This window comes from Haliaeetus albicilla, chromosome 10 (assembly GCF_947461875.1).
Source record: "Haliaeetus albicilla chromosome 10, bHalAlb1.1, whole genome shotgun sequence".
Lineage (NCBI taxonomy): Eukaryota > Metazoa > Chordata > Aves > Accipitriformes > Accipitridae > Haliaeetus > Haliaeetus albicilla.
This window is the reverse complement of record NC_091492.1, coordinates 36,453,263-36,477,393: the sequence shown is the minus strand read 5'-3', so window position 1 is coordinate 36,477,393 and position 24,131 is coordinate 36,453,263. Positions and strand designations below refer to the sequence as shown.

The following is a 24,131-nucleotide window of genomic DNA, read 5'->3' as shown; positions in this document are numbered from 1 at the left end:
CTGGCAGGAATTTGCTTACTGCTATAGTTTTTTGGCATTAGGACTTCTTCAAGCCTCTAGCTTGAAGCAAATCAAATACTTGTCATCTTTTTTCCCACAACAGGGGACAAAGGGGAAAGTGGAATTTCATAAACATGTCCCATTTTTGGGCCAACTCTATTTTTAATGGAGCTTCTGTCCCTACTACAGAGAACTTAGATAAATAGTCTTCAAGTAGGTGTTTTCGAGTGGCAGGCATCAAGGGGGAATTTGCGTTTACTAGTGAAGCAGCAACATGGTCCTCTTCTACCTTCTGGCTTGTCCTTTCACGCGATATGCAGGTAAGTGGCTCCTGGGCAATGTTTTCTTCCTGCCTTCACTGCCTCAATGGATACAAGGTGGACAGCTCCTGGGTGTGCCAATTGCAAAGCACACCTCCCTGCCATGGAGCAGACGTGTTGAAAGCCTCTTTCAGTTGTGTAGGTGCAGAGCACATGGGAATCTTTGGATCAAAGATGACTGTGGAAGCTCATAAAATGGCATTATAATCTGGTTCTAGTCCTGGGCCCAGGTGGTTTAGCAGAATACAGCTTTACTGTCAGCTTTTTCTCTTGTACAGTCATTTGAACAGATGGTGAAGGGGGTTTTGTTGTTGGGTTTTTTTATAACTACAAACCAATGCTACTTTTTCTTAGGAAAAACTCACCTTGTAGAAACTGCAGTGTCTGAGTAAATTCGGTGAGTAACAGCATGATTCTATTTTTGCAGCCTGAATATTATGAATCCATCTGGCCTTGGGATCAGCCCTTACTGTCTCATTGACAGATACCTAAAATAACAGACTTGAAAACAGAGAAGTAAGTAGTTATAAATAGGTGGTACTTGGTTATGACTGATTTTTCAGACACACTATGACATAATGCAGACAAACTGCTCTGTTGTTGGCCACAATCTTCTGTATCAAAATGCACGTGTTTTGCACTGCTCTCTTGTTGGCAGTTTCCCAATGTTAAGCTATGATTCGCAGTAAGAGATGTACCAGTTAGATGTTCAGCTGGAAACATGGTCTGCATTTAAGGTGCAGGAATGGGCTTCAAGCATCCTGGCATCAGTTCCTGGCTCCTCTAGAGATTCCTGCTGACTCGTATGTCTTTCCATGCCTCTGCTCCATGTCAGATGGGGATGCAACTTCCTGACCTCACAAAGGTGCTGTGTTTGTTAGAGGCTCAAGCCCTATCATTCTGCAATCAACTGTGTAGCTAGAGCCAAGGAGATGCATTCCGTAGGTATCCGGGAGCCATAGGGCAGATTTGGGGTATATTTAACCTCAAATGAAAGCATCACTCCAGGTCATGTTCTTGGGGAGGAAGTTTTTGGGTGTTTGTGTGATGGGTGTTGCTGACGGTAGTCTTGGTCTTTCACAATGACTTTGGAAAGCTGTTTTAGTAAATATATGAAAGACATTTCTGCCTTGATCCTTCCCTTGACCTCCTGCATATTTTCTTATAATTCAGACCCTCTACATAATACCCACACAGCACAATCCTCATTCCAAGAGACCATATGCTTCATTGCCTTAAGCAGTTCCGCTCTTCCCTGCCTGGTTATTGGAATAGTTGTACATACATATAATAATAACTAAAATTACTGAGCAGAAATACAGTAAAAGAAATAGCTGTAGGTTGGGAGTGACCTCAAAAAGGGGGGACACTGCAGTGTGCTGTTGCAGCACAGAACACGGTGAGAACTGAGTTTCGCAGCCGTTGACATGTTGTGGGCTGCTGAGGAAATAACAGCCTTTTACATTTTTTCTTGAGAGCAAGGACTAAGCTGCTATGTTGCCATGAGAAAAATGTTATTAATTCCTGTCTTTTTCGTGTCTGTTTTAATGTTGTACATATCTATTTATCTACAATACTGTATTCATAGCACATGAAGATTATCAAAGAAGCAATAACGTCTATTAGTGCACAAAATAATTCCTTTGCTAGTATGGTCTTTTACTCAATACTCCCTTTCTAATAAAGGGGCAGGAAAGAGTTAGAAATTATTAATCACTGGGATTTTTAACACAGGAAAGCACATCCTGCTTTAAGGGACAGGAAGATTAGGCGTGTACATGTGTAAAGTTGCACGAGTTTGTTTAACTGTAAAGGCAAAATAAATATATTTGTTTCTGCTTATACTGAAGCACAGAATAGCTACATTTTTCAAAACCTGTAAAACCTTCATAAGAAAATATACCATAGTAATTTAGTGTATTTCTCCCTCATTTTTTACAGAATTTATAATATCATTCCTTATGAGTATTTTAATTTATTTTTTTAAATAATTTTTTTCTTGAATGATATCTACACAGATTCTAGAGATACCTATGCAGACTGTATCCATACATATCTAAAGCCCAGGATGCTGCAGAACTGCATTTCAGCACTGTGTCACAAATGATGGAGAGAGTCCTTTCTGGGTACAAGAGAGTTGAGGTGTGCTATCCTTCGTTTTAGTTTATTTATATATATACTCACAGAGACTGATCACCAGAAGGAATCTGAGCATCCTGCTGTTGGATGGAGTCATTATACAATCCATGCACCCAGAAATGCTTTGCCTGCCTGAAGCAGAGACCTGTGAAGTGCTTTTCAAGGTACAGTGTGTCTGTGCTCACTCCTAGCTCAAACACTGGGCAGTTTTAAGCAGTGAGGTCTTCCGTGGTCTTTCTCTTTGTTACCTGCCACCCAGTGGGGGTGAGGCACAGACCTGGGAAATGGTGACGCCATTTGTGTTTGCAGCTGTGTCACTGACTTACCCTGTGACCTTGGGAAAGTCACGTCACTCTTGGCAGCTGTTATTCCAGTATGACACAGAAGTTGAGACCCTCTGGATTTAAATTGCTAAGTGACTTGCAGTGTTGGGTCATGTGGCCATTCCTTGAGGCCAGACCTGAAATCTGCTGGCAATAGGGCATGGCTTGGTAGAGGTTATACGGTGACCATATGGACACTATGCCTTGTGGCAGAGGTGTGGGACTTCAGAGGGAATTCTTACAATACCTAGCTCAGGTCAAAGAGAAAACAGAGGTAATGAAAAAAGAGAAAGAAGGGTCTTCAGCTGACATGAAAGGAAATAGGCAGTGTCAAAAGAGAGCAAAGGGCAGTTGGGTTTATTGCTGGCAAGAAAAATTTCCTCTGGTTTCTAGCAGCATGAAGGATTGATTGGCTGGGTCAGGCAGCACACATAGAAGATCTCTTCTTCCTGCTCCAGATGGATTTCCATCATTATTTTGCAAAAAGACAGAAGGCTATATTGTAGGCAGGGCCTTGGCAAGGGCAGGGGTATAAGGTAGAGTAGTAACATAAATCTTCAGAGCCTTATGACAGGTTTGGCTGGAGACTGAAAGCACGCTGACAGGGAAAAGTTCAAATGGATCTCTGTCCTCACAGAATAGCCATTAGTTTTTGGCAATTCCACATCCCCCCGCACTTATCCTGGAGGGACAAGTTTAGTATAAAATGTATTTTTTAATTTTAAGCGACAACCAGTCTTTCAGTGCCATGTGTCTGTCAAATGCACTGTAAAAAAGCCAGAGTGAAGCATTGTAAAAGTAATTTCCCTCCCCAAATTGTTGGAGTTGGCAAGAAGAAAACATTTGTAATTTTATTTCCAGGCCAGTTTACAGTTCAAAGTTATGTTTTATATGACATATTAAACTAATTACAAAATATAAATTCAATCTGGAGCAATAGTAAATTGCTTATTACTCTTCATTTTGCAGATATAAAATGTTATAGAAGATCTGAAACACAGATTCAAAAAACTTGAATAAAATGTATAGTGTGTATTTCAGTTATTGCTACAGCAATGGCTGCTGAATGTGGGTTTTGCTAATATTTTTAAAAGAATTCTGCATAAATTCCTACTAATAGCAACAGTTATTTTAGCTAATGAACCTGTAGTTCGTTTCAGCTAAGTAATTTTCATACATGCCTTCTTTTTGAAGCAAAGTCACTGGTAAGTCACACCAGGTTATAAGAATAAAGTGCTAGTGGCAAATCAGTTAGCATAGAAAAACAATTCTCTTCAAAGAGTTTCTCTCTGGAGCACCTCCCATCAAGAACTCTCTCTTGAACTCTCTCTTGGTTTAAAGCTGATAAATGAAAAAATTAATGCCATGGAGGAAGCAAACAAGGAATGAGTATACCTGTTGCCCACAGTACAAGAAACAGTGAGCATTAAACAAAATTACCAAAAAGCAGAATGAAAACACAAGGCAGAATTTTTCAAGAAAGCAGATTAAATTGCCACAAATGTGGTGAAAACCGTATCACTGGACCACAAGAAAAGCAACAAAGGTATCCCTTAGCACAGCATTAACTCTGCTACTGTTATTATCAGTTCCCTACATGGGGATGGGAAAGCAATGCTCTCTTTAGTCTGGGTTGACATTAGTTGATTTTTGAAGCCTAGTTCCTTGGGTGCTCCATGACTGCCTAATTCTACGCTCAAGAATAAATTCAGCACTTGAGTCCTACAACAGGTGACTTTGATAACTTAAACTAATGTGGTGGTCAGCCTAGCTCAATGCACAGGGCTGATTTTCACTGGAGGGTCCTTAAAATTTCCCTAGGAAATGCATGAATACATTAGCAGAAGTTTTATTGAATGAGCTCAGTAACGTCATTTGGAAGACAGAAGAAGCCACCATGCCATTTTGCCTGATCTATAGGTATAGCAATTTCCAAGTTGCTATACACACACATATACATACATTTACATATATATGTATGTGCACAGATATTTATAAAAGCAACCACAGCCTTTCAATTGTGTGTGCTGTGATTCATCATCAGCAATAGTTTTTGGCAGGGACATAATTTCAAATCTTCTGCTGAGGAGGCCTGCCAAAATGTTGTTGGACAGAGATAGGATGAAGAAAGTTAGTTATAAATGGGGATAATTAGGTCCTGTGCTTATTAGTGCTGGGAATGAGACAGAAAGACGACATGTTTAGTAATGAGTATTGTAATATGAGAAGATGCTCTCCGTGATTTTCTGCTTGTTGATCAAAAAAAAAAAAAAAAAATCTTGAGTAAAATAACATCATTATGTGCTGCTCCCAGCTAGGAGATTCAGACAGTGGGAGTGTGTGTGTTACACTGTAGGACAGATCTCAGTTATACTAATGGAAGTTTGGAATACTTCCACAGGATCCAGGTGCTGATTGTTGTAACTGAGAATAGACTCTGTTTCCTCAGTCCTGAACTTTGCATTTTGTGTTCAGGCAAAAAAAAAACCCTGAAGCGACACAGGAACTGTACCAACTCCTCTTACTTGGAAGCAATGGCTCTTGACTACGCTGTCAGGAGACAGCGCTGCTCAGTCTGATGCTCTGCTCATCATCTCTGTCAGCAGAGGGAAGGCTATTTCTGTCTCATCAGTCATGTAAATGTACGTTACATCCCTTTTTTTCTTGAGAAATACTGTCACTGGGACAAATTCATCTTTCCACTAGAGGTATAAACCCAACGAACGCAGTGTGAAATTCATCTACACAGGGTTTGAAAGGAGCCTGCGCTCACACAGTCTCTGTAGAGTACTCAGGACAATGCTCTCAGGCCGTTTCTTACTGAAGCGTTTGTCGCACAGTAAGTCAAGAGAATAGCAATTAATATTAAAGAATTCTTAGCTCCTGGCTTTACACCAAGCTTACTAGATAGTGTGACTAATGTGTAATAAGACACTTAACCACACATCTGTGTTTAAACAGTTGAATGTCCCATTAACTTTTCTTACTTCTCAAGCTATTTGGACTGATCTCGCAATGCTTGGGACTTTTAAGGCCCCAAGCTTCTTGAAGTCTCAAGTAAACACTTATGGGGGTTTCTGAGTTTTTCACTAGAGGTGGGGAAACAAAATGTCTTCAGCATTGCAGGGGAGAAAAATAAGAGTCAAGCTCATTATTTCTCCTGAAAAGTGTGCGGCTTTAAACACTGGCACAATATTGACAAGGTCCACTGACTTCAGGAAGATTATTCATGTATTTAAAGGTAGGTGCAGTCTAAGCAAGTGCTTTGCTTGGTCTGGGCCTTAGTCTCTCCAAAACAGGGGTGGTGTTCAGAAAGCTCATCTAGCTAAATCTGAGCTGCAGCTGCTATTTCTGCTGTGTCGCCAGCAGAGAATGTCACATATGTGGCTGACTCTCTTGCATGTTCTCCAGACCTGTAGTTAGCATCACTCCCCCAAAAACTGTTTCATCCCAGGGTTTTGCCTACACAGCCTCAATGCAGCTTGTATGTGAAATCACTGCATTTAAAACCTTGTTTCCAAAAAAAGGAACAGCAGGGTTTAGACAGCCTGTGCCAAGCTCATTCCTAGGGTGATTTTTCTGAAGTAAAGCAGGGAATATCTGAAACAGCTCCTGCCAGAGAGATAGGAAAGGGTATCCATTTTGGGGGAGCTAGAATTTTGCCTTTATATTTCTTATATAGAAATCTCCTAAACTGTGTAATTATGTATGTCACAGTACCTCAAATGATTTTGCAAGCAGAGTGCTCTTCTGCTGAGTGAATTTTGCAGATCAGGTCTTTTAATGGTTTGCCAGTACACCTAAAAGCGGAGCTGGGTTTAGGGCATAGACTGCAGTGCCTAAATATGAAGCACTTAGTAGTGACTGTCACTATCAAATGCAACAGAAGCCAACACTGTCAAGTCTGTAACAGCTACAAATTTATTTGCCTTTCTAAAACAGAAAAAAAGTTAAGAAAACAATGTAAAGAGACATCAGTTGAACTTTGCAAAAGCAGCAAACACTGTTACAAAAGCAAATTGCCACTTGCTAATCAGGATTAGGAAAAATGCCTGAGTTCTGTTTCATTGTCATGAGCTATCAGCAGCACCTGTGCTTCATTAGCCAAATAAGAGTGTACTGTTATCTAAGACAAAAACGCTGAGGGGAGGGAGTGAGTTCCTTAAGGCAATAATATCAAATCCCCTTTTGTTTCCTGGATAGTGATTACAGTAAAATACTTTGCTTATGTTTCCATTCCTTAGACCATCTGTTTCAAATTAAACCCTTCTGGCATGATACATCATTATTTATTAGAGCATTACATTAGATAATGTAGTGTTAGTATTGCTGTTATAAACCCTTAGTTTCATGACTATGACTTCAGGGGCAGAACTGAATGTGTTTCCTCAATGAAAGGGCTAGAGACTGTATTAATAAAACTAGTTTACCAGTTCAGAAATTACTTTTATTTTTTAGGACTTTCCTTTCACAATTATATTTTTGATTTTGATTTGTGTCTTTTGATTTGTAATCTTGAATGTTTGTGTTTGGTAGAGCGAAACCTTCTGGTTTTAAATGACTGAAAGCTAACGTACTGAGAAGGACTCATTGATAATAAACTGTTAGACACCTAAAGCTAAAAACACAATACCCTATGCATGATGGCGTGACATCCATTTTCATAAATCTGCAATGCCCTGTATTATTCAAGGCACACACCTGTGTGATTCTAGAGCAACTGCAGATCTGGCAGGTAACACCTGCTGAAGGTCCCCTGAAGGAGTTTTCTAGAAGTTTTTATTCTTCCCCTCTGTGGCAATTCTTTCCTCATGCTTTCCATCAGAGGCAAAGCTTCATAACACCAATACACAGAAGACAGACTTTTATCCCAGAGCTATCCTGTTATTGCAGTCTCAACCATCATGGGAAAATTTAAGAAGTACGTAGACCTTGCAAGGTGATTTTTTTAAAATTCTTAGTGTTAATGAGACTTTAATCACAGTGTACTAAAGAGGCTTACTCTTTACTTAAAGGAGTAAGGAAAGAGATTCAGTCACAGGAAAGAAGAGCAGTTCCTTACAGCTGTATTTGAGATACTTCAGTTTACCAGTGATACCCAGTGTTACTAAAGAAATTTCTTTCAATCTACTTCAGTTAGAAAGATGGTGACTGTGAGTGTAAAATTAAGAAATGGATTAATCTTTCGTGATATAAAGACTTTCTATGCTCTAGATAAGGTGAAGCCTAGTTTTAAACATGCTTATAGAGAGTGTATCCGGGGAAGAGGACAAGTCTTTCATCCTAAATGAGCTTCTCTCTTCACTTTTTTCTGGTCAAACGAGATCTGAAGGATCCTCTGGTGGGTGATTCACAACACCTAGATTAAATGAAAGATCTGAATCACTGCTCACATATATATATGTAGGCTTTCTTTCATGCCAAAATCTCCCTAAATTTTGTGCTGTATTTAACCAACACAGCAACACAGTACTTGTGTGGTTGTGCTTACCCTTCAGTGATGCAGTCAGATATGATCAGGAAGCCAGTATCTGCTTCAAAATCTTTTATTTTTTTTTAACTGATCAAGTCATACAAACCAAAGTTGCTTAAAGGCAGTATTCTCTCTTGCTCTATAAAAAAAAGTATTAAGTGAGCTTAAGTAGCATAATTTTATAACCCAAAAGTTTAAACTAGTGTATCATTTAAATCTTGCTGTGTCTGAAGCAGGCCAGGATGACATCAATATTTCCTTTAAGAAGGCCAGCAGTAAGTCCACAGTATATGTCTGAATACATTTGGATCAAATGACATAATGTTTCCTTTTTCTTTCTCTCTGTCTCTTTTGAGAAATTTACAGATTTTTTTTTTTACATTGGGAAGGTGATACATGGTGAGTAAATGCACTTGGGGTCATGGAAAAGGCTTTTCAAAACCACATTTTCCTCATTTCAAATGTCTTTTTATTACTCTCATTGTTTTGTTTAAAAAAAAAATGCCTGAAAGTTCATAAATTTTGCTTGCCAATTGTAGGCTAGAGGCCTGCCCTTGCTCTCCCTGTAGCTAATGGTAAAACATCCAAACACTGACTCATCCCTGTAGTGATCCAGGACCCATACAGAAAACAGAAGTTCTTCGTATTCTGTATTCCTTGTGTAGTGAAGTTAACCCCAAAGGCTGCTGTTGCTCCTGCTGTTGCTACAAGGTTTTTCTGCCTGCCAGGGGAAAGCAGCACCATTTGTCGGGCCACATCTGTACTGACTTTTCTGCCAACCCTGCTGGCTTTCTGACTTCTGTTTTGCTTTGTTCTGGTCACAACATAGTTAAGAGGCCACCCTAACCTTGGGCACCTTGCTGGAAGGTGTCTCTGTATCTAGCCAGAGAAATGGGATAACCCCTGGGGGATCATCCGAGTATTGGACCTATGGCATCATAGCACAAGCATTTACTGTTTTAGCTAACAGAATAATTCCATTAGTGGGTACCATCAGTAGGTTGTTATCCTCTTAGATGGATTTTCTGTTCACAGATGAAATACAATAAAACTGGATTAGAATAGTAGCAATATGAATATATATAAAAAAACCCAAAGAGCAAGAAGTTAAGTAGTTATTAATGCAATGCAAGACTGTATATTCAAGCTAGTGGTAACACTTCAACAAATGATTTTTAGAGGTTTTTTTAACCTAATTGGATTGCAAGTTTTACAAAATGGTCAACAATCTAATTAAAAATAACATTTTTGGACTTACTGAGCAAAATCTAAGACAATCTCAAAATACTTCTGCACATGAAGTGTGCAAGTACATTAGTACCTAAAGCAAGCAAAAATAAACTGCAGAATGTGAGCATATGCTCAGGAGATTTCTGATGGTGAAGTGTTATTCCAGAAGAATGAGATCCAAAATGCAGCACTGAGGCAAATATTATTATCCATTTTCCTTTTCTAGCACAGTGAGATTGCCCAGATGTTCAGCAATAAATTTTTACTGAGGAAAAAATTTTTATCATTGCTTAACAACAGTCTCAAACTTTTCTGGTGGTGGACTGAGTTCAGCCCTGGTGTAAGTTGGTGCCACTGCCATGCACTCAGCAAACTTACCTCTGTCTATACTGGGATTTTGACCTCAAGTGTCGGATATTTCTGCAATTGACGCACCTTTAATGGCACTGAAGTTTCAAACTGAGCCACGTGATTTTAGAATTTAGTTCAAGCAATTGGGAGATTTATCAGGAATTGCACTATTTGTCCCATCCAGCTTCAGCCTGTCCCTGTCCCAAAGTGGATGATGGTATCTATCTGTTGCAGTTTTTTCCTTCTTTTGTGAGTTGTTGGACATCAAATATGGCAACTGGGATTCAGGTTAGAGGGCAGGCTGCAGGGGAAGAGGTAGGATACAAGTGGCACAGTTAATGGAGAATGAGTGTTATGATGGATAAAAGAGAAAAGGCGTTATGGGGGGGAAGATTTAGAAGTGATTTGCAGGAAGCTAGGAGACTGAGAACTGGGGAAAAAGAACTGTGCTATTTATGAGGAACTGGATGTGAAGTTTTGAAAATAAACTTCTTCCTTCTGGGCTCTTGATAAGAAAGAACATACACAGTATAAAGACACACGCCTGCCTCGATGATAAGGGCTAATACTTCCAAGATAGAGAAAAAGAATCAAATTAAAATTTTAAAGCTATATAAGAAGAAACAGAAAGCTGAAAAATATAGAGAATGAGGCAGGCAAGAAGGATAAAGGAGGGGGAAAAACATCTAGTCTATAGCAAATTTTCATCAGGGTCTCCGATTCACTTGTCTGACCCCTGGGGGCCACTGTTGATCTGTAAAATGTCCAAGAGCCAAAGGACCTGTACTACACTCAGGTCTATTTCTCCCTCTGCACCATATATGCGTGAGACAAGAGACACAAAGCGGTGGACAGGGGAAAGACACTCAGCTGGGAAAGCTGGAAACTGGTTTAACTCCTTTAGCAGAAAGACCTTTTTCTTTTGGGCAGGCACAGCGTCCTTGTAGTTCTGCTCTAAGTCCCGCAGAACGAAGGAGCCTGTTACCACCACGACTAAGCAGAACAGATCTCTCTGGGCTTGGGGGAGGGAACAGACTCTATTTTCAGTTGTTCTGGAGTCACTCACACTGATTGAAATCTGGCTATTGGAGACCGTCTACCCAGCTGGCGTATTAGTGGAATAACACGAGTAGTGCAATTTGTAGTGCGGGGAATGCGGGTATGGAGGCGAAGCTTGAACAGGTGGATGGGAGTGATAGGAACACTTAATTAAATATGCAAAGGCTGAATAATGGAATCTGTAAAATCTGCCAGCATCCCGAGACCCACATTCAGTAGCATTTCTGTCACCATTTGCAAACCGCTGAATTTAACGGGTAGAAATCAGTGCTGAATTTTGGACGTCAGCTCAGAAAAAAGGGGCTCTGTTCTGCTTCTCTCCCCAGGGCTTCAGTTGTGAGGTTATTGGGACGGTACCATTGCTGATCTACGGGTAATTAACGTTCCAGTTTGACCACATAGTTCCTTCTGCACAATGCAAATGCTGGTGGAGCTAAACTGAGGTCTTGCTTCTGGAAGAAGTCTCCTTGTGAAGCGAGGAGCAGCGTTCAGGCAAGGCAGGGCACGACGCTGCTCCTTTGTACGAGGTGGGGACTCAGCCCTGGTGTAAGCCAGCTCGGCTCTGCTGAGACCGGCTGACTGGTGACCGCTTGTGCTCCCCAAAACCCAGGTTCCCGCTTTCCAGTGCCAGGAACCCAATGCTGACTGGAAGCGATTGATGCCAGTGCAAGTCAGCTCAGGGCTTATAACTAAATATGACGCACGCTCTACCCGTAAGAGCTGCAACCTCCCGTTCGTTCGTGCCGGGGAGCGCTCACACCTGCGTTAGGTGGTTAAAACCAGGCAGGGCTGGAAGTAACCTCCCTGCCCCCCCTCTCCGGGGGCTCCCAGTGACCCGGCTGGGGCAGAAGTCCGTTTTCGACCGGCCAGGCAGGATCAGCCCCCTCAGCCTGCTGCCCAGGTCTCCGACTTGAGCCCGGAGCAGCCCGGCTGAGGGAGGCTGAGCTCGGGCTGCCCGGAGGGACAGGCCCGAGGCCCGGCCCCCCCCCGCGTGAGGCGGGCTCGAGTTCCCAGGCACCGCCCGGGTGCCTCAGAACCCCCTCGGCTGAGCGAGAAGGGCTCGCCCCCCTCCGCGACGAGGAGGGGCTGAGCGGGGCGGGCTGGGCCGGGGTTTAGCGCAGCGCCCAGACGCCCCGGCCTTCCCCCGCTCCGCTCCGCTCCGCTCCGGCAGCCTTCGCGGAGGAATCTTGCCCCACGCCGCGCTCCGTCCGGGGCGGGGCGGCGCGCTCGGCGGGCGGCGCCGGGGCTGAAGGGGCACGCGGACCGCTGCCCGCGCCATGTCGTTCCGCCGCGCCTTGGCGCTGGCCGCCTGCGGGCTGGCCGGCGGCTCCGTCCTCTTCTCCGCCGTCGCCGTAGGCAAGCAGCCGGCCCGCGGCGGCGACGCCGAGCCGCGCCCGGGGGGCTCTGCCGCCGCCGTTCCCCCCGCTTCTGCGGCGCCGCCGGGTTTGCTGCTGCTGCCGCCCGCCGCAGCCGCCGCCGCCTCCTGCCCGCCGGCTCCCGGCTGGATCGAGAGACCCGCCGGGACCGGCGGCTACTGGGACAGCAACTGGGACAGGTGGGTGCGCTGGCGGGGTCTCCCTCCCCCGCCTGGCCGGGGAGGGACCCCGCTCCTGGGCGGCGGCGGCGGCTGAGGTGAGGGGCCCGCGGGGACCCCCTCACGGCCCCCGCCGCGGGGGAGGCGGCGGGAGCTGCCCTTAAACCCCTCCCGTCCGAGCCGTGCGTGGAGCAACCGCTGTCCGCCGGATCAGGGCTGGGGGCGAGCGCCCCTCTGACGGGAAGGGGGGAAGGGGAGACCCGGGCACCCCCCCGGCACCCCCCGGCCCGGCCCGGCCCGGCCCGCCTCGCCCTCACGGAGCCGGCGTCCCCCGCCCGCGGCTGAGGCGCGCTGTGGTGATCAGGAGTCGAGAGTCCGCAGGACTCGTTTCCAGGTGAAATGTGAGGTGGTGAACTCTTCAGAGCGGAACGCAGTTGAAATTCTTGAATGTTCTTGAAAATTCTTGGCGTTCCGGAGCGCCCGAGTACTCTGAAGAGATGCCTTCCCTGCGTCTGTCTTCAGTTCAGAGACTTTCCCCACTGTCAAGGTGTGCGGATCCCTTATTCTAGTGCTTTCATCCAGTGAGATTGCCAAGCCTTAGGCTGGTGATAAGTGTGAGTGCTGTGTAGAAGAGGTGCCTGTTTTTTCAGCATGGTGTTAACCATATACCAGTGTTGCTTTATGTCTGTGCCAAGATGTTTCTGTTCAATAACAGCACCCTTGTGGACTAAAAACGCTTGCACGTGCTAGGCATGTATTAGGCCTACTGCTTGTGTTGATCGTGAACTGCAAGTTAGTGTTCTTAAATCCTTGTAAAGGTAATGTTGCTTTGAACCTAACTTAGTTGTGTTCTTCATGGTGTTGAAATACGTTCGCCCAAGGGTTAACTACATTTTTTTCTGATTCTTTAATTACAATTTGCAAATACTGTATTGAGCTTTGGCTCATTTAGCTTCCGTCTGGTAGAATTATCTCCCCAGGGACGCTTATGTCAGGCTCCAGTTTAATCATAGTAAATCCAAACTTAAGCACTAACAGATCTTTATTGTATAATGCATCCTGTTTTGATTTTTGAGATGCTACAGAATCAAAGGCTCATATAAATAGGGCTATGTACACCCTAATTATAAAAGTAAAACTTTCATTAAATAAGATTATACCCGGTTACACAGTTACATTGAGAGAGGTGCTAAAGCTACTTGTTTAACTGGAGATCCAGGCCTTTCTGATTCTGCTAAATGGTTGTTTTTCTTAAAGGGTTCTAAAGGACTTTTGGACTCTTGTAACTTTTTTTTTTTTAACCAATTCAGGAGGTAGAGATTGTTCTGTCACAATTGCCTGAACAAATATAGCTAGATAACACTTCCTATCACCATTCATCATAGCGTACAAACAGTGGAAGTGTAATACGTAAATACATTATCACAGATCAATTCTAGTTTTCTGTTTCTTGGTGCCTACCAGTTGGTGTGGTATGGCTTTGGCTATACCTGGTTGAAGTCTTAATTTTGATTTTTGGATGATGTTGGCAGAAACACTTAATATGTGAAGTTGTTAAATAGCTTATACACAAAGCATCTGACCACTTCTCTTTGGGGGTGGGGGGAGGGTGGGGAATGATTTACAAAGTCAAGTTCTGAGCAAATAACCAGACTGTTGTAATATTCTTAACAACTGATGGCTTTTCAAGTTTGAACAAAAGAATGCAAGTATCTTGTTTTCAAACTTCCTATTGATCTCATATGATGCTAGACCTAGGGTGTTGCTTTGGTCTATGCCACCTGCACAGGAATTGTACAGCTCAATTCTTAGATAAGACTAGATATAGTTTCATTCATGTAAAATATCTGAAAGCTGTTCTAATTAAGCTTCTGTTAACTGGAAAGCTTGGTGTAGGAGGGAGAAAAAAAAGCTTTGAATTATTGGCTAAATTTCTGGGGTTCAACTACCTTCCTATATTTTTTTCGGAGTGGTTCTTGCAAATAGTTTTATTAGAAATAAAAGTAGAAATATCTGGATTTTGAAGTATGTTACAAGAACTAAAGTATTTGTCAGGCTGACTGATATGTTTCAGTGACATGCAGGGCTTCCTGGAAGGAAGGTGAAAAGGGCACTGTCATGGATTAAGTGATACTTTTGTTATAATTAGGTTTAAAGATGGTCCCCGGCGTTGCCATTGCTTTTTAGCAAAGTTCTGTCTAGCTACGATCTCGGGTGAATTTTTTTTTTTTTAAAGGGAATGCGGAAAGCTGCATTTTTCAGCTTCTGAGTTTTGGCAACCTAAAAGAACCTGCTTAAGTCTTAGCAGTATTAAAAGTGTTCCTGCTCATAAACTTTCTAAAACTAGCTTATGCTAAAAATATTGTTAAGCTTGGTTATCTACTCATGACTTGTTAAAGCATCTGTTGCTTTTCAAAGTGCGCGTTACCATCCAGTAACTTCAGAGGTGCTGGAGAGGAGAGGGCAGGGCTTTCACTCAGGCATTTCTTGTTGTGTGTTCTGCCATAGGATGAATTAATACCTATGTTACTTTACAAATGTGCTTGAATTTTTCAGACATTTTGTCTGTTTTCCCAATACATCTTTCCAGCAATGTAGTTTCTGCTGAATCAAAAGTATCCTGTGAAATAGCAATGGAACTTCTTGTTGTTCTTGGACTATTGTTTCATTTTTAATGCCTTGCTGAACTTTGTTAACAGCTTAAGGAATGTGTTGATCCTCGTTATTCAATAGAAATCACGTCTTTACTAAAGCAAAATGGATGCAGGGCTTTTTAAAGCCAGTCTTGCTGTGAACTGTAGAAATAGGTATGTGAAGCAGCAGTTTTCTATGACCAAACTACTTTGTCTCAAACTGAATAAAAATTATATTCTTGATTAAAAAAAAATCTATAAAAAAAAGAAGAAACAAGTTTAATTATAATAATGGAAGAATTGAGGTCTGGTGTGAATTAAATAAATTAACTGTTCTTTAGGTATGAGATCAAGGGAAAGGATTTATGCTCTGAGGTGGAGAGACATAGCAAAAGGATTTGTATTAATGTGGTAGAGGATCAGTGCAGAGAGGGGACCAGAAGACTAATCTGTGGAAGATTTGGACAGGGTTGATGATGATAGTGCAGTGTTGGTGTCAGCAGTGGGAAATCTGTGGCACTAATATGTGATCCTGGGGGAGGGAGGGGAAGATCCTCTGTGCCTGGTGTCCTCTTGAGGACACCCATCAACTGTCTGGGTGATGTGCAGGAGGGCACGTTGTGGTATGCAGAAAGGGAGAGTAGTGTGCAGTGTGACAAAATGGAAGGAAGATTAAAGTGGCATGAGGGGAGAAAGTGATTAAAAAGATGAAAGGATAAACAAACACTCCAGGCTGAAAAATAAGAGTGTTACAGGAGAGACCTGATGTGACCTAGTTTAAAGCACAAAATAATTCGCAATGTGCACTGCAGAAAGTTGAAGTCTTTCTAGGATATTGGGGAGTGGGGGCAGTTAGTCATTTGATGTAAATGTGGTTGATAAAAGTGCAAATTTTGTAGGTGTTATCACAGGGCCTTCTAGATATGGAACATTTTATTTCCTTTATGATCAATCAACACCTCTTCCTCTTTTCTGGGGTATCATTCATGGTTATTTTTTCTTGTCAAAAAGCCTACCATTATACCTGTGACAGTCAGTGAAAATCCCAAGAGCAACTATTGAATTGACAGGAGTTCAAATATAAAGTCTCTGCTAGTGTTTATAATCTTCTTGTCCAGGCGGACTGTAGCTTTTGTATGTTTTACTGTACACCATCTGTTTGCATTAGGATTTAATTTTTTCTGTTGTGTTTGTTGCTTTTTTTTTTTTCCCCAAGGATTAATTGAGAGGTGGCTGTCACTAAACAGCAAATTTATCTGTGTCAGTTACCTTTTAACCTAAGGCATTAACTTTTTTGTAATACAGACTTTTATTTATAGCTCTCACACAATGGTTTGAATCAGTTTTGCGATACAAATGGCTAAATAGTCAATTTTAGTACTTCAGCTATATCTAGAAATAAGGCAAGACTACCCATCTGTAAAATTCCTCTGCCTTTTAGTCTCCCCTGTCTAAAAGTGGTGTTTTAAATGTGTTTGTTTAGACGTGAACCACTGGCTCTTATCAACCTCAAAAAGAAAAATGAAGAAACTGGGGAAGAAGAACTTGCCTCACGCTTGGATCACTGCAAAGCAAAAGCCACCAGGCACATATTCCTTATCCGTCATTCTCAATATAATTTGGATGGCCGGGCTGATAAAGACAGAACTCTGACCCCACTTGGTATGTATTACTAGAAGCATCATACTTTGCCTTTTCAGAAAATTGTTTTGAGTACAGGTCAGTAACTCAGCTCTGTTCTGGGTCTCGCTGCCAAACCTTACCTACTTTCTGGATCCTTTGTGGCAGAACGCTGTCATGAGTAAGTTTGGGTTTTTCCATTTTTGATCCTCTAAATCCAAACATTATAACTCGCTTTACAGAGTTCTAAACACGCTCAGTTTTAGAGAAACTTCACAAAGGAAATTTCCAATTATCTCAAGGTTGCTTGAGCAAATTTTCATGCTAGCTGACATAATTCACCAGGGCTAAGGCTTTCAAACTTAGCTCCATGACAAACTTTGGGATAGGTTTCTCTTAAAAGGTGGCTTGTGTTTCTGTTAGTTGACTTGCTGATTTCTATATATTAAAAAAAAAAAAAATATTACCCCGACTTTCAGTTGGAGTGTTTATAATTAAATACATTTCACTTTTGCTACTAAGCTCTGTTTCTGGGAATACTGCTAATCAGTTACCTGAAATGAGGATAATCTCAGTCTGTGTAATCTTAATTCATTGATCCTGTGACTAGGTCTCAAATGTTAATTAGTAGTATTTTTTTAATAGTGTACTTTAAAAGCAGCAGACACTTTTTTCATTATATGTATGCCAACACTGTTTTGAGGGGGGAAGAATTATTATTGTGCAGTGCTGCTTGAGGTTTTGGAAGTCTGGTGCCAAATGTTTAGTATAAACACCTTTTTTCCCCCCAAGTCTTAATCACCAGTATGTAAATAGGAATGAAATGCTAATTTCAGGACTAAGGTGCTATCTTAAACGGGTAACAAAGTATAATCTTAATCCTGTCTCATCCTGTGCTTTGGGTAAGTTACTTACACTGTCTGTTGTCTTTTCACCTACCTACCTGAAAGATGGAATAAAGCCTTCCCTAGGATGTTCAAGTGCTGTGGTTCTTAACTGTTCCAAGACGGTGGTGCCTTTATGAAAAATGCCCTGTCATGTCTGAGTGGATCTGTTTGACAGAGTCTCCTCTTCTGTGCTCCCTGAACAGAGATGGCAGATGGCTTGGGTCAGCACTGTCTTTTATTGGAAGTGGCTCACTTGGGATGGGGCTAGCAGGGATATTGAATACTTTAGTGAAAGTCTCTGAATAACTTTAGATTTTTTTTTTTTTTCAAATAAATTAAACAAACAAACAAACAAAAACAAACCAAGTAATTTTTCCTGCCGATGGAAATACAACTTGAAATTGTCCAGCCAATAAACTTAATCTGAATAAGTAGTGACTCTGGTAAAAATGTTTTCAAATTACTTTTTGAAAGGAGAAAAACTGACATTGATGGAGACCTTTTATGTCTACTGGAAAACTTTTTTGGTAGTTCGTGTGAGGTGCTTACATGAGTGTCACCAGTTTATATAATGAATATAATTTTTAAGGTCGAGAGCAGGCTGAACTGACTGGACACAGGCTGGCAAGCTTGGGATTAAAATTTGATCAGATTATCCACTCCTCCATGACTAGAGCAACTGAAACAACTGAAATTATAAGCAAACATCTCCCTGGTAAGTGACTTTCCTTAACTTTTTGTGGTCTTCTGATCCTTAAAACTGCTTCCAGTAGAATTCTAAGCTTGTCCTTAAGGTTGAGATGTTATTTAGCCATCTTCCAGCCCTGTGTGAATATGTCTATGTTTATAAAAAAACCTAACAACCCTAATCTGCGTGTTTCCAGTTAATCTTTAAAAATACAAGAGGGATCTGCCCCTCTGAGTGACGAGCTGCTACCTGTATGTACTGCTGCGTAGAACTCTGCTGGTTACTCTTCACTTACGCATTGTGTAAAGCAAAGACTATCACAGGTTATCAGGATTGGCTCAGCCGTCAGTCTCGGGGGGCAATAGCACAGGAGAGAAGAGGATCATAAACTCCAGTTCTTGGAGTGATGCTTGCTGGGTTAGGTAACAGGCCCTTCTTGTATGCTATGCTAGCCTATGTGCAGGGGAAGATGTGACACACTTAGAGAGGTGTAGGAATTTTTTAATGTGCCTGGCTGCTTTGTTTATATGGGTTTTGGGTGGTTGTGTTTGCAGTTGGTTGGTTGATTTTTTTCTGCTGTTCAGACATACCAGAATCTAAACTAAAAGATATTTGGCTATAGATAATTCTGTCTGGTATTTTAGCAGATAATCGGATAATAAGCTGAAAGTGAGTTCTCTTAGCCATTCTGTGTTTATTTTCTTAAATGTGCTTAAATGTGCTGCTTAAAAAAAAAAAAGAAACCCAAAACTAACAAAACAAACTCAAACACCTCCCCAAACCCTAAAACAAACAACCCCCCCAACCCTCTTTTCTTTCTCAGAGTAAGAGATAAAAATATTTTATAAGCTTATATTTAATATTATTAACATTAATTTGCATTAATTAGCAGTAAGCATTAACTGACATACAGCTTTAGATTAACATCCTTGCGAATGCATTTCTTCAAAGTGTAGCAGACTGGGAACACTCAACTTGCTGTGCCAGGCTGGTCTGGCTGTTCTCAGTTGGAATAAGCTTTTTCTTGCTGATGACAAAACAGCTGTGTTGAAAAGATTCACACATCTTGATAGGCCATGTGTAGACTAAAATGGTCTTTAGGATGGAGATGAAGACTTCTTTGAAGAAAACATGAAAAATGTATTGATTGTAGAGTTGCGGGCCTGTTTGCAGTGGTATGTGAAGTAACAACTCCTTTCTGAATGTGTCTTTAATATTTCAGGAGTCAAAAAAATCAGTACTGATCTGCTGAGAGAGGGAGCACCTATAGAGCCAGACCCTCCAGTCTCTCACTGGAAACCAGAAGCTGTGGTAACTTTATACTTAAATTTTTTTTTTCTTTACTTGTTATGTTTTGGGTGTTTTAATATACCTTATATTGACAGTAGCAGTAACTTGCAGTGTCTGAGCTGATGCTTTTCATCATAGAACTTGGATAATTGCATACTTTTCTCCTCCCTGGTAAGTGTGCAGAACAGGTAAAATAACTTACAATCCTTTAGTATTAGTTCAGCCTCAAGTGTGTATCCCTGTAAAGAAGAACTGTTTAGAAGATGCAGCCCATCTGCAAATGCAGACAATGGCACATGTTGCTCTGAGCTGTGTTTAATTCTGAACTCTGTGCCATTAGCAGTATTACGAAGATGGAGCTCGAATTGAGGCTGCTTTTCGAAACTTCATTCATAGAGCTGACGCGAAGCAGGAAGAAGACAGCTATGAGATCTTTGTCTGCCATGCCAACGTGATCCGCTATATTGTGTGCAGGTATGTGTTGGATTGCACGTTCATCCATGTTCTTCAAAAGGTCTTAGTTTTACTGAAATGGTGTTGGTTTATGGCGCTGCTGAGCTAGGAAATGTGTTGATTTGGCTTATTTGAAGTGGTTGGAGATCAGTGCCTGCATTGTGAGCAGCTGCTTCTGCAACTTTATCACAGGATTAATTTCCAGATACAGGACACATTTGAAAATTAGAAGACTTTCATTTTAATTCTACAGTGAAAATAGCTAAATTGGTGGGACTCAAAACCTGTTTTGTACGTCTGAACGGTCTCTTTAATACCATATGCTTCTGCTTCTCACAAACCTGAGGATAATGCCTGTGTGGACTGTTGGAAAAGACAACAGACAGAGCATCTGACTGGATGCATCTTTTTTTGAGGTGACGTGAATTTGATCTTACATAATGAAAGATTGATTTAGTTTTGGGAATTCTTTACTAATGGTAATTTTTGTATTATGTTCAAGTTGTATTAGTGTGGTTTTGCAGTAACATCCAGTATTGGATTAGAGGGGAGAGTGGATCTTTCTGCTAACATCGAGGTTGTTCATGAAGGAGAAAACAGTTCTGGATCTTTGCCTGTCCCTGTATCCAGTCAGCTATGTCTGTTTTATTCTTCTTCCCTCTCAGCAAAGCACTGTCTGTAAGATAATTTGTCTTGAGCAGGACAGATGTGATTAAACTTTAATCTGATCAATACCTACAACAATTTCAGGTAGCTTTATTTAGCTGAGCTAGTTAAATGCTAGCCTGTCTGCTCTGTGGACTGCTTTAGAGCTCTTCAAAATTGCTATACTTAAAATTATTGATCAGGTAAACAGACTATTCTTTCCTGTGCCAAAAAAGATTATCTTGCTGCTACCTAGGCTTTTTCTGAAATACTTGCATACTTTTTCTCTTTGTGGTTTCTTTTCTCTTAACTTCTCTTCTGTACCTTCTATTCCAGGCTATCTGATACCACAATTGAACACAATCCATGTAGTGTTCCTTTTGAATCTAGCTTGACTGTAGCTGTTATTTAATTTCTTAGCCTTTTGAAAAGACTGTCATAATAGCCAAAACCAAGTTATTCCTCAGTATTCGAGGCAAAAGATGTTCGAGACAACTTCATATTTTCTCCAGTTGTTTACAGTAACTGATTGAACTCTTGAGGCTGTTCAGTTAGGAATTTTAGAATAGCTGGAGACTAGCTGTGATACTGTATTTCTACAGAAGGCACAAGGTGCTTTTTCTTGCTGCTTCTGGGGAACGATACAGCTGACGGAAAGCAGTTCCAGTGAATTTCTTCCATAGGCACATGCAGGCAACTAGAATGAATCCTATCTCACTACCTCTTCTCTGCTGTTGTTGCATACCTACCCACGCTGGTAAGGCTAAAATAGCGCGTAAGCGTGCTGTTTGTTTGCCACTTTTGCCCTGGGTCTGCGGAGGAGGCCATTGGCGTGGTGAGCCATCTTCTCTGCCTGTCCTGAACTGCGTGGGGTTTTGTGGTGCTGCAGTTGGCTCAGTGACCAACCTGAACCTATGCTGTCTGTTGTCCTGGTTGTTACGAGGTTGCTCAGAGTGCTTCCAGCAACATGACTACGTTAGAGCTCCTACCTCCTGTCAATTTGAATTAATCCTGTCTATAATAATCATATCCATCTGCTGGACTCTGCTTATGCAGCGCATTGTTGGCACTGGTCCAGTTATCAATGCTGCGGTTTTGTACCAATTCCACAAGAAAAGTATTTTTTCCAAGGCTGACTGTGGAAGCATTTGCATGCAAGCTGCAGAATGACCAACAATTTTCTTTTTGTTGTTGTTTTTGGTTTTCCTTATCTGGAACAGAAGGCGATGCTGTGAGGGCATGTTAATGTAACTGTTTATGAATTAATAATATATGCTTTTTTTTTTTTAATAGAGCATTGCAGTTTCCCCCAGAAGGCTGGCTGCGAATGTCTCTTAACAATGGTAGCATAACTCACTTGGTGATACGTCCTAATGGAAGAGTGGCACTTCGAACACTGGGTGACACAGGTTTCATGCCTCCAGATAAAATCACACGCACCTGAATGAGCAAAACTGATGGCTGTCCAGCAGCTGCCTCTAGTCTCTTTGCACTAGTACATTCAGCTACGGTACCACTAGATTTTTATCTGTTACGTTGGGGTGTGATGCTGTCTTAAAATGTCCTTTAGCCCCTTGCCTCCTTCATACATATTCATATCTGCCTTTCAGTCCAGAAAAGAAGAAATCTTTGTAAGCCTGAAGCTGTCCAGTCCTCAAGTATTCCCCAAAACTGAAAGCTGAGCTGTGGAATACAAAGAGATTGAATGTCTGTGTGCTCTGTGGTTGCAAGAGCACTGACTTTACCCCCACCCCACCATGAATTTCTATAACCAAAGCTTGTTCCTGTGGGTATTACTTCTCTTGTGCAGGAAAGCAATTGGTGTAGGAACTGGAAGAAACAGCCTTGTATCACACTGCAGCTAAAACTGAAGACGAGGCAGCTTGTTTCAACTCCTGCAGAAATGACAAACAGGGTATTTTGCTGTTCCAAGGACAAAGGGATAAGGCTTCAGTTTCTGTAAGCTGTTGAGGATGTATGTTTATGTTGTGTCATTGTTCCCCTCTGCCCCCAAAAAGCTCACGTAAACTGTGCCTGGAGGTTGTAAGCATAAAGCAAAGAGGGTAAAAAAACCCAGAAACATTTGCCTCAGAGCTGTGGTGCTAGAATTAACTGCTGCTTATACTAAGTGTTCCTCCATCCTCAGGAAGTACTTTAAGCTATTTTGACAATGTTTTTCAGTCTCGTAAAGCCTTTAACTAAAACTTTGTCTGTAGAAGGATGTACGGATGAGTTTGTAGCAGTAAGATGGAAGGAAAGGAAAGCAGCAATCATCTTCTGAAAATGCTTCCAGTTAATGACTCAGATTTTTCAGTGCTTTCTCCTACTGATTTGTATTTGTTAATACTTTGCTTTCAGAGTAGAGAAATAACACGACTGAGTTCAAGGGAGTCATATTTCAGGTCAGAGGTTCTGCAGTATTGGAGCAAACTGCTGCTTAGAACTCCTGTTGCCTGAATGGTGAAAAAGGATCTGTGGGATGGTTGTTCTAGGCCAAGTGTGTAGTACAGACGTCAGGCAGAATGCTTTAAGTAAGTAAGTAAGTGGTAAGTGGCTTCTTTGTACAGCTCTGACACTGCTGGACTTGTTCTAGGAAAAATGCAGGTGGCTGAGAACTCGGTTTCATTTTTTGAGCGGAGTGTTTCATCTTAAGGATGTTTGCTAGGCACCTGAACCAGTGTAGTAATGTGGCTCAGTACCTGGAATGTTGAAAAATTTCACCACGTGCATAGTCTGTCTTGGTGATAGAGCACATACTATAGGACAGCAAACATAACTAACTAGCTTATTTGACAAGTTCTCTTATCACCAAGAATGTGGATGAGGCCCTAAACTTGCTCCTCTCAGAGCTGTATGAAGCATAATCATGGCACACAACCTAGTGAGACAAGGTTGAAGGGCTTGTTTGATACAGGACTGCTACATCAGGATGATTTAAGGAAACTGGGGCTAGCAGGGAACAAAACGTGATTGTTGTGTGGGGCAAGAGGAAACCATTGTGACATATCTCTCATTGATGCAATGAGAATAATTTATCTGGTTTTGTCTATTAACTTTTTAAAAGTTTTGAATAAAATAACTGGTCTGTCTGTCTTGTCTCTTCAGTTGAATACCTGCTGTAGAAGGTATGGCTGCAGCGCTGCACAGTGACATGTGTTTCTGCCAGCTGAGCAGCCTTTGTGTCCCATGTTGCCTGGGGAAACAACTCATTTACCAGCTTTGTCCTTTTAAACTCCAAATAGCTGAAAGGTAAACTGGAGAGAGCAGCTAGCTCAGAGTTAATTATCATCACCTATAGACACATATGTGCAAGGACTGTAGTATACAAGAAGGGACTGCTGTACCCTAGGCTGGGCATTTTGGGAGTTACAGGGCTGTCTCATCACCACATGGAACAGGAGCACCAAAGCAAGAAAGATGAAAATTCGGTGCATTTTTATTTGTGTATGTGCATACATATACCCTCTCGCATCATACATACCCTTC

At 41.7% G+C, this 24,131-nt stretch overlaps 1 protein-coding gene across 2 annotated transcripts; it reads left to right on the top strand.

The window, feature by feature from the left end:
• The first annotated feature begins 12,107 nt into the window (after window positions 1–12,107).
• Window positions 12,108–23,734, top strand: PGAM5 (PGAM family member 5, mitochondrial serine/threonine protein phosphatase). 2 transcript variants are annotated; one of them, XM_069794989.1, is made up of 6 exons: window positions 12,108–12,450; window positions 16,546–16,724; window positions 18,159–18,284; window positions 19,480–19,568; window positions 19,891–20,021; window positions 21,939–23,734. In XM_069794989.1, exons 1-6 carry the CDS (start codon window positions 12,173–12,175, stop codon window positions 22,087–22,089), a joined length of 954 nt encoding a protein of 317 aa, XP_069651090.1. In that variant the 5' UTR covers window positions 12,108–12,172; the 3' UTR covers window positions 22,090–23,734. The 2 variants fall into 2 exon arrangements, with proteins under 2 accessions (XP_069651090.1, XP_069651089.1); XM_069794988.1 differs by having other exon boundaries at window positions 12,109–12,450; window positions 19,888–20,021.
• The last annotated feature ends 397 nt before the right edge of the window (window positions 23,735–24,131 follow it).